This window comes from Hippichthys cyanospilos, chromosome 13 (assembly GCF_059441005.1).
Source record: "Hippichthys cyanospilos isolate Australia breed blue-spotted pipefish chromosome 13, RoL_Hcya_1.0, whole genome shotgun sequence".
NCBI lineage: Eukaryota > Metazoa > Chordata > Actinopteri > Syngnathiformes > Syngnathidae > Hippichthys > Hippichthys cyanospilos.
In genome coordinates, this window is record NC_142381.1 from 14236014 (window position 1) to 14254969 (window position 18956).

At 39.2% G+C, this 18956-nt stretch overlaps 1 protein-coding gene across 4 annotated transcripts in view; it reads left to right on the forward strand.

The window, feature by feature from the left end:
- Positions 1 to 101: 101 nt before the first annotated feature.
- ctbp1l (C-terminal binding protein 1-like) overlaps positions 102 to 18956 on the forward strand; it is a 20006-nt gene continuing 1151 nt past the window's right edge. The window contains exons 1-12 of one of the 4 annotated variants that reach the window (XM_088431942.1): positions 102 to 249; positions 2524 to 2572; positions 5073 to 5207; positions 12874 to 13028; positions 13158 to 13302; positions 13392 to 13598; positions 14180 to 14394; positions 15428 to 15558; positions 15635 to 15762; positions 16625 to 16742; positions 17858 to 17878; positions 18086 to 18956. The exon at positions 18086 to 18956 is cut by the window's right edge and continues 1151 nt beyond it. In XM_088431942.1, the coding sequence (XP_088288068.1) occupies positions 5147 to 5207; positions 12874 to 13028; positions 13158 to 13302; positions 13392 to 13598; positions 14180 to 14394; positions 15428 to 15558; positions 15635 to 15762; positions 16625 to 16742; positions 17858 to 17878; positions 18086 to 18194 (1290 nt within the window). In that variant the 5' untranslated portion in view covers positions 102 to 249; positions 2524 to 2572; positions 5073 to 5146 and the 3' untranslated portion in view covers positions 18195 to 18956. Of the gene's footprint in view, positions 250 to 461; positions 519 to 2523; positions 2573 to 5072; positions 5208 to 7256; positions 7297 to 12873; positions 13029 to 13157; positions 13303 to 13391; positions 13599 to 14179; positions 14395 to 15427; positions 15559 to 15634; positions 15763 to 16624; positions 16743 to 17857 lie in introns of those variants that run through there. The other 3 variants (XM_088431939.1, XM_088431940.1, XM_088431941.1) reach the window with 3 other exon arrangements.

Genomic DNA, 18956 nt, shown 5'->3' on the forward strand with positions numbered 1-18956 from the left:
ACTTTTGCCAACTTTGTAGGTCACAGACAGTAAGGTCAATAAAGATGAGTTCTCTAAAGTTCAAGTAGGAAACCGTTCCGCCATGAAAGGTGAGGGCGCTCCTTCGAGACCACCGCCGCTCTTTCTCACTCTCATACTGCCCCCCACCAAACAGCACTTCCTCTTTTGTGCAATTTCATGGCGATCGGGAGAGAGGGAAACGCCGACGCACGCACACTGTCTCAACACTCTCCAAAGAGTTTCTTCGGGGTAAATAACTAGCATTTTTTTTTCCTTATATTCGAACACCGACGACTGCTGTAGTCCCACTCGAATTCAGTCACTTGGGCGATCCACATTATGTAGTAAAGAAATGTTGATTTTAGTTTGCCCCCCCCCCCCCAACCGTAGAGCCACTCGCTGATAACAAATCGAGCGAAATGGGCTCCCTCCTCTCGCATCTTCCCCACACACAGCGGCACGTTCGTTCACAGCTACAGCCATCTAGCTAGCTTGCTAGCGTTAGCACTGTTGATCACGTACGTAGTTATGTAAATCGCTTCCGATCGTTATTTTTCGCTTTTATATGGTAGCCACGCAACCTTACGCGTTGCACAAATCGGAAGTCTATGTGGTTTCGTATTTCCCATTCAAAAATAGGCCACTTTGAACTTCGAGATGTTTGTGTTTGTGCTAGCTAGCCGTTATGCTATATCGTTAGTTAGCACCAGTTCTGAGCGCTGTGAACGTGAAACTTATTCACCCACGGGTCGATTAAAGATGATAGGTTTATAACGCTGTTAAAATCAAACGCGTGCGATTTAAGAAAATGATATCCACCATTCATTGTATTGTTCAGTTTATTGATGTTTTGGAGGCGGTCGAACTAGCGTTCTCGGCTAATTGGTTAACGGTAACTTGACTGCTAACAAGGGAACTTTGTCACCGCAGCACCTTGCAACTTTTCCTAATAGTTTAAACTCTTCTCATGTTGTATTTCACGACGTTCTTTACGATATGCGTGTGTGTAAGTGTGAAATAATCTGAGGATTATATGTGATCGATCATAAATTTACTTAAACCTATAATGCCATACGACTCAAAACCGATGAAAATGCTCGAAAAATGTTGGCCTCTCAATATAAAAAGTTAACACACACAAAAAAGAAACATTTTAATAACATAATCGATCTTTATTATAGCTTCCTTTTGAGAGCCAGTCGATTCATTTGTGTCCACTTTAGTGGGCATATGTTAGTGGTCTCCAGATTTTGACACGTTTGACCTATCATAATAAATTCTGGTGTCCTCAGTCAAGGACATCCACAATTAACTTTGCTGTTTTGATGAGACAAAATAGACATGGCGGTCGACACAAATAAATAGGCTGGCTCTCTGGAGGATGTTTACAAAAGGTAGGTATTAATTTCGAAGCTTGCAAGACACAGAAACAAGCAACGTAATTGATTGAAGTAATTATGAAAAGCCCAGGGACCTCGTTTAAAAAAAGTAATTAAAGAAAATTACGTCAATTGGCATCGGTTGCAGATTATGGTGGGTCAAGTGTTGTATGGTTGGATTTGGCACGCAAACATTCATTGACAAGACCTTTGTGAATGAACAAAACTGAGTTATTAAATACGCACAGTTAAGAGACAATTTTAGTGGATACAATTCTTTAAATTAGCATCAGAAGTGACAGAAAAAATGAGCCATCATTGTGGGTCAAAGTAACATCCTAATAACAACATGAAAAGTGATGTAATGTTTGGAATAAAAAAAAATAGATGGCTGAGCTATTCAAATACTTCTGAAGTACTCCATAACAAATCCATTCATAAAAAACAATTGCTTTTGTACACGTCCTATTCTAATGTTCACATTGATTTTTTTTCCCACCAATAATCTTGCACCTGCGCTCGTTGTCGAGGTTTTAGCACACGTGTCAATGTTTGAAGTATAATGATGGCTTGGAATTTTGACCTGCCTCAAAAACTGATGGATTTGATTCATAAAAATCTTGTCACCTTGCTAATCTTTAAGTGACTTAGCCAGTGTTGGGTCCAAAAAATAAGTGTGGGGATCAACCAATCCACATTATATTTGGCAGAAGCATAGAAAACTATAATATATATATTAAAAAAATGCTAATGATTTTAAAAATGGCTTCACTGAGAGGTTTTTAAAAGAGCTGTTATGTCTGATTATTGTAACATGTACCTGCTCTTTTGAGAAATGGAAAAAGTTGTGGTTAAAACTTGGGTATGTGTCGAATGTCACCTTAGAAAGATTAATAAGGTGAACACTTCAACAAGGAAACACACAGCTAGTTGGAGGCGAATATGCTCATGACAGCATACTGGCTGAGTGATTGATCCTGCATAGGCTGTTTTAATTGAATGTTGGCCTTGTGTGTGTGTGTGTGTGTGTGTTTTTTTATTTGTAGTACAGTACATCAAATATTATCATCAAACTAGTCATGCAGTGGTGCCAGAAGCATGACAGTGTCAATCTAAAGTTTATATTCCTGTTCTTTGTTTTCAGTATAAACTACCTTGACAACCGAGCTGTCACAGCAGCCACCGCTTTTCAGGTGAGTGTTGTGAACATCCCATTACTTCTTTCTTTGTAGCTTATTACACTTGGTATCTGAGGGGAGTTGACCTGTTTTCTCAGTAGTTCTGTGTTTTCCGCGAGTACTCTGGCAGCTTCCAACATTCCAAAAATGTTGGCTTAATTGACGAATGTAAATTGTCCATGGGTGTGAATGTACTGCGAATGTGAGCACAAGTAGCTCTTTATGTGCGTACAATCCATCTTCAGTGCAGTATTCATAATATACAGAAACATTTAATGAAAAACATGACATACTATCAAAACGTGAAAAGCTATTATAGGGTAATAGTGCAATGACACTTGAGAGGGTGTGTGAAAGAAAGTCCTTTTTAAATGTTTTTAAAACGATTCAAGGAAGACAAGACAACCACATGCCATGCATAACTATGCAATTATGTAGAACTTGCTTTTTTTTTAAAATCCCAAATGTTTTATATTTTGTAATTATATACACCGAAGAAAACATCGCATTTACTCAACTGTAGCAACAGATGACAGGCAGTAAATGTTACATGTATTATGTAACAATTAAAGGAGACTTAAGTAGAAATCAAAAAGGAATTAGTTACATTTAAATCATTTTGCATGTAATTCAGTTCTTTTTTCTTAGGACTTTTTACACATTTAGAATGTTTATATTTTATCAACTATTTTTGTTTAGGTGTTAGTTTTCTATTTTTTTGGTCTCAGAACGACAGCTTGTTCAGCCCTATAATTTGTGATTGCAAATGTTGGTTCAAGTGAAAAGACAACACACACTCAAATTTACCTCGTTCATCTTGATTGTTCAAACATAACCAGGTGTTTTTTTTTTTTTTTTAATAGTTTTTAACTAAACAAATAATAACATGCTGCAACCCTGGTTGCAGTTATAACTGGCTTTGTGGTGATCCTGAACAATTTCAGGCATGTGCATTCCTGCACACCACCACAAATAATACCAATCACCTTGAGGGAAGAAAAAAAAGTGGGGCAGTCTGGTGCCCACCACACACAAAAGCATTTCAAATGTAAACATTTTCATTTTCCTGCAGAGTATCCTCTCCGGCTTTCAATTTAAAGTGTTGCAGCAAGCGGCCTCTCCCTGATGAAGTGCTTTCTATGTTATCATTCACAAATTAGTGTTTGACTCATTTGTATGAATAATTTGATATTTTGTATGTGAACCATGGAATATTTTTTATTCCAAATAACAATGTTTCACACTGTACTACTGTATTAAAAAACAAAACAAAACATAAATGAATGTACTGTCAACCTTCCATTTTCTTTATGGGGTGAGCACCCCATTGTTTGTTACATATTCTGTATACTAACTCAAACACTGGAAAAAACCTGGGTGAAATTACATAAAAAAAAAGGCACCAGCCCCGCACTGCCTTTTAAACAAGCGTTTTACAATGTCGCTATTCTTTTATACTGTATAACCACTGATGCAACCAGGAAATTGAGCAGAACTGATTTTGCGTTAAAGTATGGTTGAAATTTATTCATAACAATCCATCATTTCAGATGTTTATTTTATTTAAAGCTTAAATCTAAAGTTCAGTTAGAAAAAATATGTATAATTAATGTTTAGTTTTTGTTCCTGTAATTCTCCATATATAAGATGCACTTTTTTTGGGGACAAAAGTATGGATGCATACTATAAATGGTAACTTAAAGATAATAAAAAATATATATATATTTGACACCATTGAATGAAGATTGATCCATAAGCCACATAAGTTGAGTTTGGACACACATATGTGAATTTTTATATCGGCTATGTTCTTACTTAGAATAATTATCTTAACGGGACGAGCAAGAGTGCGGACGTCAGTTAGCTATTAACAGCCAGTGCCTTTTGCGGCTGACAGCAGCTTGTATTAGCCAAGGCATTTTTTTAATAAAAAAAAAAAAGAAGAAGTGAGCAGACGGAACCAACATCCGAGTCCATCCTTGTTCAAACACAGGAATATTTCTAAAGCGGAGAGGATCATATAATGGTTATGATGTCTCCATACCTTGCCACTCTAAATTGAATCAGCTGGAGACTGGAGTGCTCCGGTTAGAGAACACGGAAAGGTATTCCATTTGACTTGTTTATTAATTGTGGTCTTTTGGCATATACTTACAATTATATACTTAATGGAACATTGATGATCTGCAACTTTGGCAAAATGAACTTGTGTTGCGTGGAAAAGGAAAAGGAAAAACTGCTTGGAGCACGTTACACTGGCTCTGCGTTTACTGACCACTCAAAATGTGGGAAATCTGCCACACAATTTAACCTGCAACAAATATATAATTTATATATTTGAACTCAAGAATATGAAGAATTTACAAAGATTGAGATTTTTTTTCTGTTTTTCTATCATTTTTAGATTGTTACCAAAGTGTTTTATACATGGTAACATAGAAGATACCAGAATCTGACTCTACAATTAAGGGTGCGTCCAATACAGAAGGGAATTACAGTATATCTTTGTTTGCAGGTCAATAGAAGTGGAGATTATTAAGAGGATTTCATATTGGTTTTACTGCGTTCAACTTCCGGACTGCTCAGTCTATGGCTCTTATGGACAAACACAAACAAGTCAAGCGCCAGAGGCTCGACCGCATTTGTGAGGGTGAGTTTTTATTCATTTGCCATTGCACTGTCCAATAGACTAAAGGTTTACATCATCAACTATAGTCTTCTGAGAAATACATTTACCGTGTGACTCTACATAACATCCATGAAGCAGTGTTTAACTTACGGAGAGATCTTGGTCTCTGTATAGGGCCTGGCAATATGGCCCCATAATTACTTTTTTTTTTTTTTTTCTTGCCCCACTAATTCTGGATGATTTTCATTGTAATTACATAAACGCAACCCATCTTATATAGCCATATGGTAAAGCAGTAAAAAGTTCATACTTTACTTAATTTGCCAACAAAATTGTTTTTCATGTACAGTGAATAGCTTTAGAAACAATTTTTTTTGTGCATGAAAAATAATTTAGTTACAAAAGTACAGTGGACCCCCGGTTTACGACGTCCCTGCCTTGCGTTTTTTTTTCACCTTACGACAAAGACCGTGACGTTTTGTTTATCCCCTCTTCACCCCATTTTTTTCGCTTTACGATACCTCAAACATGGCGGTCAGTGTGCATGCTTGACTCAGTGATTCACTCCGCGCTCAGATGTCTATAGATGCGTCACCGATTACATCACTACAATGCTGGTCTGATATTGGTCAGTGTCACACCTCCCTAAGAAGCTGGACCACTATTGGTCGGCGTCCCGGAAACACTAAGATGCTAATCTGCTTTTGGTTGGCGTCACTCGTTCCAAGATGGCTGAACATTAAAGAGTGCTTACAAAAACGTATTTATAGTGAATTTTAGTGCTTAATTCGAACTTTATTCGGTTAGCCATGAGTCCCAAGATTGCTTGTGATGTTAAAGAGAGAAGTAAGAAGATGATTTATATGGAAACGAAGCTGGAGAAAATCAAGAAATACAAAGAAGGCTAAGCTAGCCTTGCTAGGCTATCCTCAGTTGGGAATATCATCATAACAAACTTTCACGTCGCTCAAAGGTAAATAAATCCTTAATATATTTTTTATTTATCATGTAATTTAATTGTATGTGTATATATTATATATAGGTAGCACTCACTATATTTTGATACCAATTTTTAATATGTATATAAAATTTTGATATTTTTACCTGGGGTTTGGCACGCATTAGCTAATGAACATAGGTTTGGATCGCCCACTATATGGCGAGTTCGCTTTACGATCCCAACCGCGGAACGGATTAATCTCGTAAACCTGGGGCCCACTGTATAGATAAACTAAATTCAGTATCCCTATAAGCGTTTACTGGCTAGTCTAGGTCATTTTGAAGGACTTGGGCTTTATCGCGAGTGCGACACTTCAATTCGTGCACACACACACACAAAAAAAAGATGGCATCCAGTTGTGAGACATACTAGACTACTTAATTGCCCCTAAGCAAGACACTGACCCCACCCTTGCACATGTAATACCACATGGTTTTTGCACCCTTTCACTCTGATGTTTACTCTTTGCATGCATATTATGAGGTTCTCCTTATGATGTGCAGCAACATAAAATAAATCAGCTACCGCTTGAGCGTAAATGTAATTTCTTCATGATGAATTATAATTAGTATAATGAATAAAATTGACTGAATGACATACAGAATACAAATATCAAAATATCTGAATTTCTGTTGCTGGCAAGAGTTTTTGGTCACATTTTGAAGTGTGAACTAACCCGGCACAAGTTTATTTTTATTTATTTATTCATTTATTTTTCATAGCGCATAGTGAAGGGTTAATGGTGATGGAGAAGAGGTGTGAATGGTGATCTTAAATTGGAGGGAATATTGTGGGTGCATCTCTTGAGACGGATGAGGAGGAGAGTGCCAAGGTGAAGGGTCGTGGCCGCAGCCGTGGGGAAAGAGGCCAGCTGCCTCTTTAAAAAACGACAACGGCCCCAAACCGCCCTCAGGCCTCTGCTTTATGCTAATGAGGTTAGTGCTGTTTGGCTGGCCCTCAATGCAGCCGCCTGTGATTGGCCAACGGAAGTTGGGGGGGAGGACTGGGCGTGGATGACAGCTGAGCGAGTGCTAGTGAGGGAGAGAGAAAAGCAATAGAGGGAGAGCGAGGCGAGAGAGGAAGAAGGGCTGACAGACTTCATAATGCAAGGTTAGCTCTTGTGCTCATGCCTTTCGATGTTTCAGATTGTGTTTTGTCAAATCTTGGAGCTCGCATCTTGTGGGAGGGCTGACGTCTACGGTTTTGGGTGTGGCGCGGCTAAATATGCATCTGCTCCCATGCTTGCGTTGTCGCAGCCGTTAAGAAGGAACTGAATAACAGTGTGCGTGCATGCGCGCGCGCGCACACACGTCTGGGTGGAGTACCCTTTCTTACTGCATTATCATCATCTGCTGCCCCTCCCCCCCCTCACCTCTCGCTCCTCCAACTGCAGCCAGAGGGAGCATGCAGAGGAGGGGAGGGGAGGCAGAATGAATGAATCACTGAATGAAATGTATTGTGTGCGGCCATGCTTGCGTTTTTGTCGGGTCCGCTATGCCAGTGTCATTTACTCAAATTACCCTGTGTGTAGGCCTGCTTGTATTTTTCACCAGCAACTTGTTCTGAGGCCTTCTTTGTCATGAAGCCTTTTTGGTTAGCCTTTGTCCCCCCCAGCGTGGTCACATTCTCGACCCGTCTGCAACACATTCCGTCTTTACCTCAAAATGTAAAGCCCAACTGCTGTGTGTTTTCACTTCCTTTGTGTTGATAAATGGTGTACATCACAAGAAGCGTTCACAAATATTTGTTTTTTAGCCATTACTGCTAGCCGTCTTCCCTTCTGTGCACTCTCGCCATTACCTCTTGCCCCTTGTCCAAGTAAACGTTCCAGCTTGCCACACTACCCCCGCCTGCCCCCTCTTTCCACACAGACACCTGTCACGCAGCAGGATCAAGATGGTGTGTAGGGGGCTAGAAGCAAGAGCAAAAATTGGCTTGTAGCTTTTAAGAGCGACGTTGTCATTATTGTCCTTTGGCCGATCGTTTGTCAAACACCGTATTTGTTGGCGTGATGCTGTTGTCAGTAAGTGTCTCGTGAAAGTGGGGCAGAAAAATATGGATGAGGAAGTCTCCCACATTGGAGAATTTAGGTCATGACTCAGACACAGTCATGAACCCCCTTTCTGCCTCCCCTCCGAGACCCTGCAGATTTCTACTCCCCTCCCCCTCACCCCCAACCAGCACACTCCCAATCACCTCTACCTCATCCCCTCACTATTTTCATGCATGATCCCCATACATACCCCATACATAAAGAAGATGAAGGTCGGATCATCTTGGACTTAATAGCGAGATGTATGAAATGGTAAACCGCTATCAGACATAATAGTTTTTTTGAAGGCCCAAAGATGGAAATACAAATAGAATGACAAATGATATTGAATTATTTTAACATTTGCAACCGTCAAAGACACAATCCATTAATTTGGACATTTTTCAGCAGTAAAAAGTGATTTATTTTATCTATAATTATTTTGATGAGTAATTTATTTTTGATGCACATTTAACCTCAACACATTTTGCCACTTGCTGTCAACTAATATTGATTGTGGCCAATGATTGGTTAAGTACCAATCGCAGCTCACTTGTTGGCCATGTGACTTTCACTGAGCTGTGATTGGCCTGTTCTTGTGCCTTCTTGTCATTTTCTGTCAAAACCAAGTGGCAAAATTTGCTTTTAAAATAAATGCATAAAAAATAATTTACTATCAAATTTGTTAAGGACACAATAATAACTTTACTGCTGTTAAAAATAACACAATTATGCGTCAGCAACCAAAGCAACCAAATATTTGGGTCAATGCGTCCCAATTTTCTGCCTTATTTTGCTCATAACCACCTCAAAGTTGGTTATTTTGTATAAGACAATCTCAACAAATGGTTGTTTTGTTTACACAACCAAGAAAGTTGGGTTTAATCGACCTAAATATTGGGTCAGTCCTTTTCCGACCAATAATTGTGTTATTTTTCACCCAACTGTTTTTAGATTGTAGTCTGGTAGTCAAAACAACTCCAACTGAGACCAAAATATTAAGACCAGAGTGAATCGAGAGGAACCCAAGACTTTATACAGTATATCAAAGAAAAAAGAAAATCCCACAAATCCTCAAACGTCAAAATGACCAGTATCTTTTTTTTCCTTACACTTGCAACAAAAACAAAGTTTTTTTAAAAAAAAATAGTGCAATGAAAGTCTCAAATCTAAGACAATTTGTTGTTCCGCTTCATCTGCTAATTATTCAATCATACTTATTACAATTTTACAAAGACATTTTAAAGAAAAAGTCGGGAATAATGTTTAAAACTAGAAATAATTAGGACTATACCACTAGACTAAACACATTAGTCAGATTAACATAGAATTTGTGGAATATGAATGAAACAACAGATTTTTTTTCTTTCCCTATGGCTCTTGAATTGAAAGGCAGCGGTCATAACGTTGTGGCTAGGCGGGTGTATTTTTACACGTGTGTGTGTGACCATCAGTGACGTTAGCTTGAGTTTGATACCTTGAAATACACTTTCTTGACGGTTTATTTTTATTTCGAATAAGTAATCATGCATTGGATATTTGCTATTTGTGAAGTTATCTGCGGGAAAAAATCCTCTTCAATTCTCAGTATGTTACAAATAGTAAATTGAACTTTTTTTATTATTATTATATTACTATGAAGCAGCAAATGTTGCTTTGCATGCAACATGGGAACAAAAACTTTCCTTAAGAAACAAATGAGCAAAGTTGCCTATTGACACATTGTAAAAGCAGTTCTATAGCCACTCAACTAATTTGATGGTAGGTGCTGCTATTATGGATAAACATATCCAGATGAATGACATACTTTTTATTCATAGAAATAAACAGCTTTTAATTTTTTTATATGACTACTACGGTTATCTAATTTTGAACTTATAATGATAGATTAATGATAATTTTAGTTTAAACATAATAACAGCATTGTCTATTTTTGAATGCTCCATAGGAAAAGTCTTTGCAATGGAGGGGTGACAGTGGAAAACATTTCATCTTGAGGTTAAATGAAATGCCCTCTGGCATGTTCACTCTTCATAAGCTGTGCCTCATCTGACACGCTCATCATAACATAAAAATATCTCTTTCTGATTATCCAATATCATTGTCTGCAGTGTCACTGTGGAATGGCAGTTGTGTTATGGTAAATTGCTTCAGACCTTTACGATTACTCGGCTATTTTATGCACACCAGAATTAATTTGTGCTTGAATGGCTGCCTTGGCAGTTATGGTTATGTAATAAGTGTTAATGGTTGACAGAGATGCATTCACAGCATTTTACTTGCAATTCAAAGATTTGGTGGAATATACCCCGACTTTGTAGAGGAGGGAAATCACGGGCCAGGGAAGAGCCAGCCCACAAAAACGTTTGACATAAGGCTAAGGCCAGAAAGAGGTCTGCCTTATAGAGTCCCCTTCAATTAATGTGATGATAAAAAAGATAATTCACAGAAACCTTCTAAATTGCATTATAAGGGGGGTTGTGTAATTGTGTTAGGTATTTAGTAGGGCCTGAGTGATTAAGCCGCAACTTGATTATGGCCCTTCCAAAACCGGACAAAAATAATCAGCCAAATGGCCAATATTTGCAGTTTGTTTCACTTTTTACCTTTATGTACCACATAACCATTTATAGCAGTTGAATACAAGCTGCACTAATGTCATCATTTATTACACATTATTCCACACTATAACTTTCTACTAAGGCTGCACAATTAACCGAATTTTAATCGCAATCACAGTATTGGCTGCCACAATTAATTAAGCTGATCCTCAGCGATACTAATATTTAAAAAGCAAAACACTTTTTTTGATCACAAGTCACAACGAGCACTTTGTGATCTTACCACCAGGGGGCAATGTTTCACACGTTTGCATGACCAAAGCCTCAGCTTTTCTTTTCTCCTAATGTATTGTTTACCTGTGTGAAATGGCATTGAGTTTCAAACCTGATTCCTACAATATGCAGTGCTAGCTGTCAATAGAAACCCATGCAGAAAAATTCAATTGGCAAAATATTTGAATACATTTGGTTTGAAATGACCAAGAATGACACTTTGATTGGTAATTGATTAAAATTTGTTAAAGTAAATAATGTGCTTGGTTCTAAGTTGGCTTATTTTTTTTCATTGATTTGCACTCAGCAAGTAAGTTAGCTGTGTTGCCCTGTGTACCAAGTTTTTGCCATGTCTTGTGTGAATTGTTTTTAATTATTTACTTTATTTTAGTTTATTATTATTATTATTTGAAAGTATCAAGCCTTGAAGCCTTCTATATACTGCTTATCTAAAAAAAAAGGGCAATAAATAGACATGTTTGACTAAACATGATAAATAATTAGGATTTCAATATTGACCAAAATAATCGTGATTATTATTTTGGCTATAATTGTGCAGCCCTACCATCTACCTTAAATATATTTCATGAAATTTGTTCTGTGAACCTGCTCTTCAAAGCAAAGCAAATCTTAATTTTCACAAGCAAGGATAAGGTGAGCAATGCAAGGAAGTTGTGCATCGAGTTGATCTTGATGTTACTATGCATAAAACCTAGTCAGTTTGTGTTTTTAAAAAAAGAAAAAATATATACGATTTGCTACATAATTGAAGCATAAATATGTCAAATGTGGTACCTATTCAACTACTATTAGCAAACACATAGCTACAATTATTGTCCTTATAATCTCATGAATTGTGCCACCCTAAGGATTGTGTGAACCGAAAAGGAACTTTTTTTTTCTCTTTTTTTTTTTTTTTTTTAAACAATGTGTTTATTGCCAACCCCCATTATTCACTGAGAATAGGTACCAGGCCAACCTGCTAATAGTGAAAATCCACATATAATTGGCACCTATTGAAATGCACTTTGAGGAAACAAATGCTGTTATTTTTTATTTTAATAATGAATCAGTAATCTGTATTTATTTCTGCCATAAATCAGCATCAGCCCAAAAAATACACATCAATCGTGTTACTATTATTTTTAAGCTTTTCCTTCTTTATCTGCAGAAAAACCTCAAACATCAAACTAGTTGTCCACTCAGCCAAACGTTCTTGGCAGAGACGAACGGTTGAAGTTTGCCCTAAAACACTCACTCACCCCGATCCCAGCCCAACTCGCTCAGCCAATCAAAAATCCAAAAGCAGCAGCCATGTTAGATATCTGATATAGTCAAGCAGGAGATCAGTGATAAGACGGTGACACCCATGTTTGCTGCAGCTGCTTTTAGTTTCGTCAATCTAGGGCTAAACACAGCATCTGAACTGTATTTTTAAGGATTCTGCAATGCATTAAGATGACTGCTATATTAAAGTGTTGTGGGACCATGGTTTGTGGTTTACTTTTGTTTAAATTGATAGGTATTTATAGCGTTTAGGGAAGTCTCAATTATTTAAAGAAATTCACTAGGTCTCTCTCTCTCCACTTTAACAGGTTGGCCCTGGCAGAAGTAGTCATTGAACATTTACCTTTGATTCTTTAATACAAAAGCATGTAACCGTTTTTTTAACCCCCCTTTTCCTCTCCAATGAGCCATTTCAGTTTTGCAGTCCCTCTACGTTGTTTATTCTTTGAAGTACATACAGTAGGTCAGATCAAATGCTCACGTAATCCTTTGCAATTAATATATATATTCTGGTTTTCTTTCTACTTGGCTCAGGTATCCGACCCCCCATCCTGAACGGGCCTATGCATCCACGGCCGCTGGTAGCGCTGTTGGATGGGCGCGACTGCACCGTTGAAATGCCCATCCTCAAAGATGTCGCTACTGTGGCCTTTTGTGATGCCCAGTCTACACAAGAAATTCATGAAAAGGTAAAAGAGATTCAGTCAAATTCAGTGTCTTTAAGATCCTTTGCAATATTTGACACACAACTGCATTGCGTCTTCATGGTTACCTTTCCTCCTTAAAGATCCAATTGGGTGCACATTTGTCATTTCTAGGTGCTGAATGAGGCTGTGGCCGCCCTGCTTTATCACACCATCACTTTGTCGAGAGATGACTTGGAGAAGTTTAAAGGCCTCCGAGTAATTGTCAGAATTGGGTCTGGCTTTGACAACGTTGACGTCAAAGCAGCTGCAGAGCTTGGTGAGAAGAGACCACCTAAAACGAGCGTTGTCATTTTTCTAAAGTCACAATTAACTGTTTTGTCAATCGGTTCCATTTCTCCCGCGTAGGGATCGCAGTGTGTAATGTTCCAGCAACCTCAGTGGAGGAGACAGCCGACACTTCGCTATGTTTGATCCTCAACTTGTACAGGCGAGTCACATGGATGCACCAGGCTCTCCGGGAGGGAACCCGAGCATCCAGCGTGGAGCAGATCCGAGAGGTGGCCGGTGGTGCTGCTCGTATTCGAGGAGAGACGTTGGGCATCATTGGGCTTGGTAAGTAGATTATTGCTCCTGTTCGCTGCGGTGTATGACCTTTTTTTTTTTTCATTGTTCACAAAGTCTTTGTCTTATCTGCCAATATTTTACCATCCTTTTCTTTGAGGGGAAAATCAAAGTAATGCCACAGGTGATTTGAAAGTAATCGGAGCATCTTGTTTGTCTCCTGTTGGGCTTCAGATATTGAGACGCTGTGTTTTCTGAACCATATTGTGTTGTTTCTATCGAGTCGCAACTCATGACTCTCCAGCAGCAACAAGTTGTTGGCAACAACAGTTATCACAACATGCTTTCAGAATCAACTTCATCAAAAAAACTCTTGAGTTAAAATGCAAGCATCTGTGTCTATATATCATTTGTTATGGTAATTATTTTTTTAAGTCTCAACACGATTTTCTGCGTGTTTACTGTTATGTAGAATCCACTCTCACGTGTACTCCACTGCCAAAAAAAGAAAAATGTGCTGTTCAATGATGAGATATCTTGTGACAATCTAACCTACGAGATCTCATCCCATCTGTTTATATTATTTTAATATAACCTAATAGGCTCCTGATATTGTCATTTTGGCCTTCCAGGGCGAGTTGGCCAAGCAGTGGCGCTGCGTGCCAAGGCATTTGGGTTTGGCGTGATCTTCTATGACCCCTATTTGCCTGATGGCGTGGAGCGCTCCCTGGGCCTGCAGCGCATGGCCACTCTCCAGGACCTGCTCATCCACTCGGACTGTGTTTCCCTGCACTGCAGCCTCAACGAGCACAACCACCACCTCATCAATGACTTCACCATTAAACAGGTGAGCTGATAAAACAGGCAGTCCCATATGTGCCTCCATCCCCATCCTTCATCTGCTGAAATTTTGCCAAACTTGATATAAAAAAAAAACAAAAATTGCTCATATTGCTGCAGATAAGATAAAAGTTGACCAATTACAGTTACCCCCAAAATGTTGATTATTTTATGAGGTTGGTGTTCACTTTGAACTATCTATTCATTTTTCCTCCTCAAAATTAATCATGAAGCCTAGGGCAATGACGAATATGGATTTTGGAAGGTGATACGGATTATGATGTTTAGCAGAATACAATTTCCATAACCAACTAATTGGCTTATTCATTTAAAAAGTAATGAATAGAATAATGTATGTTTGTAAATATTTGAAATACGGGCAGAATGTTTGATAGTTTTTCTTTTGAGTATTTAACTTTGTCTTTACAAGACAAGTGAACAAGTGTATTCAAAAAGACCTTTATCCTGAGGACATTACCCTTTTTTTTGACAATTGGATGAATCATTTGTGAGAAATTGAGCCTTTTGTGTGAGAGAAAGGTATAATTTTGGCAAACACTTTTGTATTACAGTATATCATCTATTGAAAATCTGGTCAAAAACACCTTCAAATTCACATAAACCTGAACTTTCTCCCGACTTCTTCCATCTTGTCTTCTAGTCAGGGGAACTCCCTTTTCTGATTAGCTGAAAAGTGTGTTAAATATATTCACCAATAATTGGAATCAGGTCAAAATTTTGTGACAGCGTGTCAAAATTCATGTCGTTTCCAATGTTGACACCTACGCCACAAAAAATACTTCAAGTTTATTACTAGGTAGTATTAAAGGAGCATTTTAAGTGGTCAAGTTTGATTAAGAAAAAAAAATCCACAAAGGTGCTGGAAACATGTCAGCTTGCTATTATCACTATTTTAATTAATTAACAGAGGGTTACCTACGATTTTGCTTGTCAAGTTACGACTGAACTCCCCTTTTAATATTGATTGTGAAAATGGGCTGCAGCTTGACTCAAAGCATTGCTTATGGCACCCAATATAGATGCGGCAGGGAGCTTTCCTGGTGAACACGTCAAGAGGTGGCCTAGTTGATGAGAAAGCACTGGCTCAGGCCCTAAAAGAGGGTCGGATACGAGGGGCTGCTTTAGACGTCCATGAAAGTGAACCATTCAGGTAACCACCCTTCACTCTCAGAGATGTCCATGGTATGCAGGACTAACAATCATCGTTCCCCTTTTGTCTTGCACAGTTTTTCAACTGGCCCCCTTAAAGATGCCCCCAACTTAATCTGTACTCCACACACATCCTGGTACAGCGAACAAGCCTCGGTGGAGGCTCGGGAGGAGGCAGCTAGGGAAGTGCGCCGTGCTATTACTGGTAAGGAAAGATGTCACAGTAATGGGGCGCTTTAAAAAACAAACAAACAAAAAAAAACATTGTGGAGCATGGTTGGAGTTGAGCAGGTTGGGTGCCCCCACTCGCTGTACAATCGCTCTCTCCGGATAAAAGTTTACAGTATAAGCTTCGAGAATTAGTTGACTTGAGCCATCTGCTGTGCAAACAATCAAAGAGATGACTAACTTGTCTAAACATGCCGTTTTCCATTGTGGGTATGGGATTCAATATTTAACACTGTGGAAATCAGGTTTTCAAATATTTACGCTGTGCAGTATATTGTCTGTTCCAGTATTAGCCGCAATAATGCAGCGCATCACTCTTATTTAGACTTGAATAGAGTGTATGATTGCTTCCTGCTTTTGTTTTTAGCCCAATCACTAGACAGACTCAAACAGACTATAAACATTCATGTCATTTTTTTCATAACTAGATAATGATTAGCATGACTTTAGGCAGGGTGCATAACAAATGTTGACATGTCACTTGGGCTTCTGCTAATCAAGCTGTCATTCAACGGCAGACACCATTGTTACTGACTTTGTGGTACAAGCGCTCTTGATCCATGCGTAAAGTACAAATTGATGTTAGATGCCTTATCTCACAAAATACAGAAAATATAAAAAGTATACACCGGCCTGTTCCAAAGCCAAACATTTGTTGAGTTGTGGTATAAATTATTCTAAACCCAAAATATATACTTAATACAGAATCGTATTTGTTGACATTACAAGAATAAAATTCGTCCTTTAAAAGAAGAATCCTGAAGTGGGTGCAGCATGACTGGCACTGACGTGGATCCTGTTAAAATGCGCCCTGTAAAGTTTAACTATTGCATTTCTAGGGCGTATCCCGGACAGCCTGAAGAACTGCGTGAATAAAGAATATCTGATGGCAGCATCCCAGTGGCCGAACATGGAGGCTGCCACTGTTCACCCCGAACTTAACGGAGCAACCTACAGGTGAGAGGGATAAATGGTAGCTCAGGGTGGGAAATCTGGGCCTACAAATCATTATGCGGCTAAACTAGGATGCTGGAAGAATTTGTCACTGGCCAGTCAACTTGGAGCTTTTATGAGGCAGACTCCTTGCATTTCCCAAACAGGAAAACAAACAAAAAAATTGGGTGTTTTGTTGAGCCATTAAAGTTACTATTAAGAAGCCATTTCAACACTTTAAATCCTGCAATGATTTGTTTGGGGAAAAACAGCTATCTGGGCACTCACCAATTGCATCAGTTTGTGCAAAACTGAAATTGTATAAATGGATCAGAAAGCAAATTATTGCTAAATAAATTGCATTTTGGTCAGTGGCTCCTTAGCAAAAGATTGTGTGCCTTTATTTTAAGTTTTATACAAATACATATCATCAATAATCACACATTGCCGGCAGACCAGCCAAAAATAAAACGCATGATTTTAGATTAAGTTGTTCCTGGAGTTGCTGATTAAAATACGCCAAGGGGTACCATTACAAATATTGTTCCAAAATGTAATAAATCAGAAACACTCAGTGTGAAGTTGATGTTTTTTTAATCATAATATGCTTTGCACTGTTAATTGTGGTGTACACAGCGTGATTCATAAATAAGCTCACATTTTTAAGTGTGTGTGACATTTAAGTGTAATTCATTTTTCAATAGAATTGAAAGAAACATGTACATAAAATGCAGTTTTCCCAGTAAATCAGTTCATCACTTAAAGTATTAACCCATGAACTACCAGCCCAGTTAAAATATTTTTTATTTATATTTTTACAAATGACAGTGAATGACTTAAGTTAATCGCAGCCGTCGCATAAAAATGCGTCTGTTGACATCTTTTGCCGTCACTCGCAGTGAATTGAGTCGTTAAAAGAATAAATGCATTCAATTACACAATTTTGAACGGAAACGACAAAACGCATCCAATGAATAGCTGCGGGGATCAAATTGAAAAAAAAAAAAAAACAGCAAGGCCTGTGTTTCCATGCAGCTGCCTGATGCTCACTTTCCAAAGTACAATGTTATAGTCAACAGTAAAGGTGGCTGTATGGGACGGATCAAATCAAAACTACCCGACTCAATCTTGTGTTCCAGATTCCCTCCAGGTCTGATCAATGTTGCCGCAGCAGGGGGTCTCCCAGGAGCCGGAGCCGGGGTGGAAAGCCTGGTTTCGGGAAACCTTGCTCACGGCATAGCCCCCGTCTCTCACCCACCACACGCCCCATCCCCAGGGCAGCCAAATAAGGCCGAAGGCGACAGAGACATCCCCTCCGACCAATAGCCACCCATACTGACCCCCCAGGCCCTCTCCCGTTGACCCCCTGCTGCCGCCAGCACATTCCGTCACCTCTGGAAAACCAGGCTCCAAACTTATCTTCCTCCCTGCATCAGATACATTTCGACCCCCTCCCCGAACACCACAATGACCTGATGTGACTCCACGTGCTCTCACACGAGCACCCCAGGATCCCCGCCCTTTACACCCGCATCCATCCTCATTTCACCAACCCCACTCACTCCTTAACGTCAGCAATAACGTTGTTCTCAAGGATTCAATGATCGGATTGGTATTTTTCCGTAGTTGGCTGTTGTTTCAATGGAAAGGTGATCCGTTGTGACTTTAGGTGTTATTGTTTATAAAGAAACAAACATTTCTGACATCACGGCTTTCCAGTTGGCTGCATCCTCGACTGACCGACCAGGAGAGGTGTCCGGGTAGAAAAGTGCCCCTTTGTCCCACGAAAGGCATGTGTTACTGTTTTTGTCATCTTTTCTTTTCTAAACGCCCCCTGCCCGCCCTCCATTTCCCCATCTCACCTCTTTGTGACTGGATTATGTGTAGATCAAGATAAACCAGACCCAGTTGGAAAAAAAAAAAAAAAAACCTCACCTGCCCGGTTTTGAATTGTTACGCTTGTATTTAAAATCCCCCCTTGGTGTTATCTTCATTCTCCCTTAAAGTCGACGAATTCACCTCTACTCAGCTCCACCTGGTGGCATGAACTTCTACAGCGGCAGCTCCAGTAAGCCATCATGTGCTGTACGCGTGCGGGATCTCGCCAGCAGAGGGCGCCGCCCCACCATTCATTTCAGTCCGCGCAGGACTACCGTCTCTAGCTTTAGTGAAGCAATGACCCCACGCTGACCTAACCAGGCCATACCCCCCCCAACCCATCCCCGCTTCCCCAGCTCC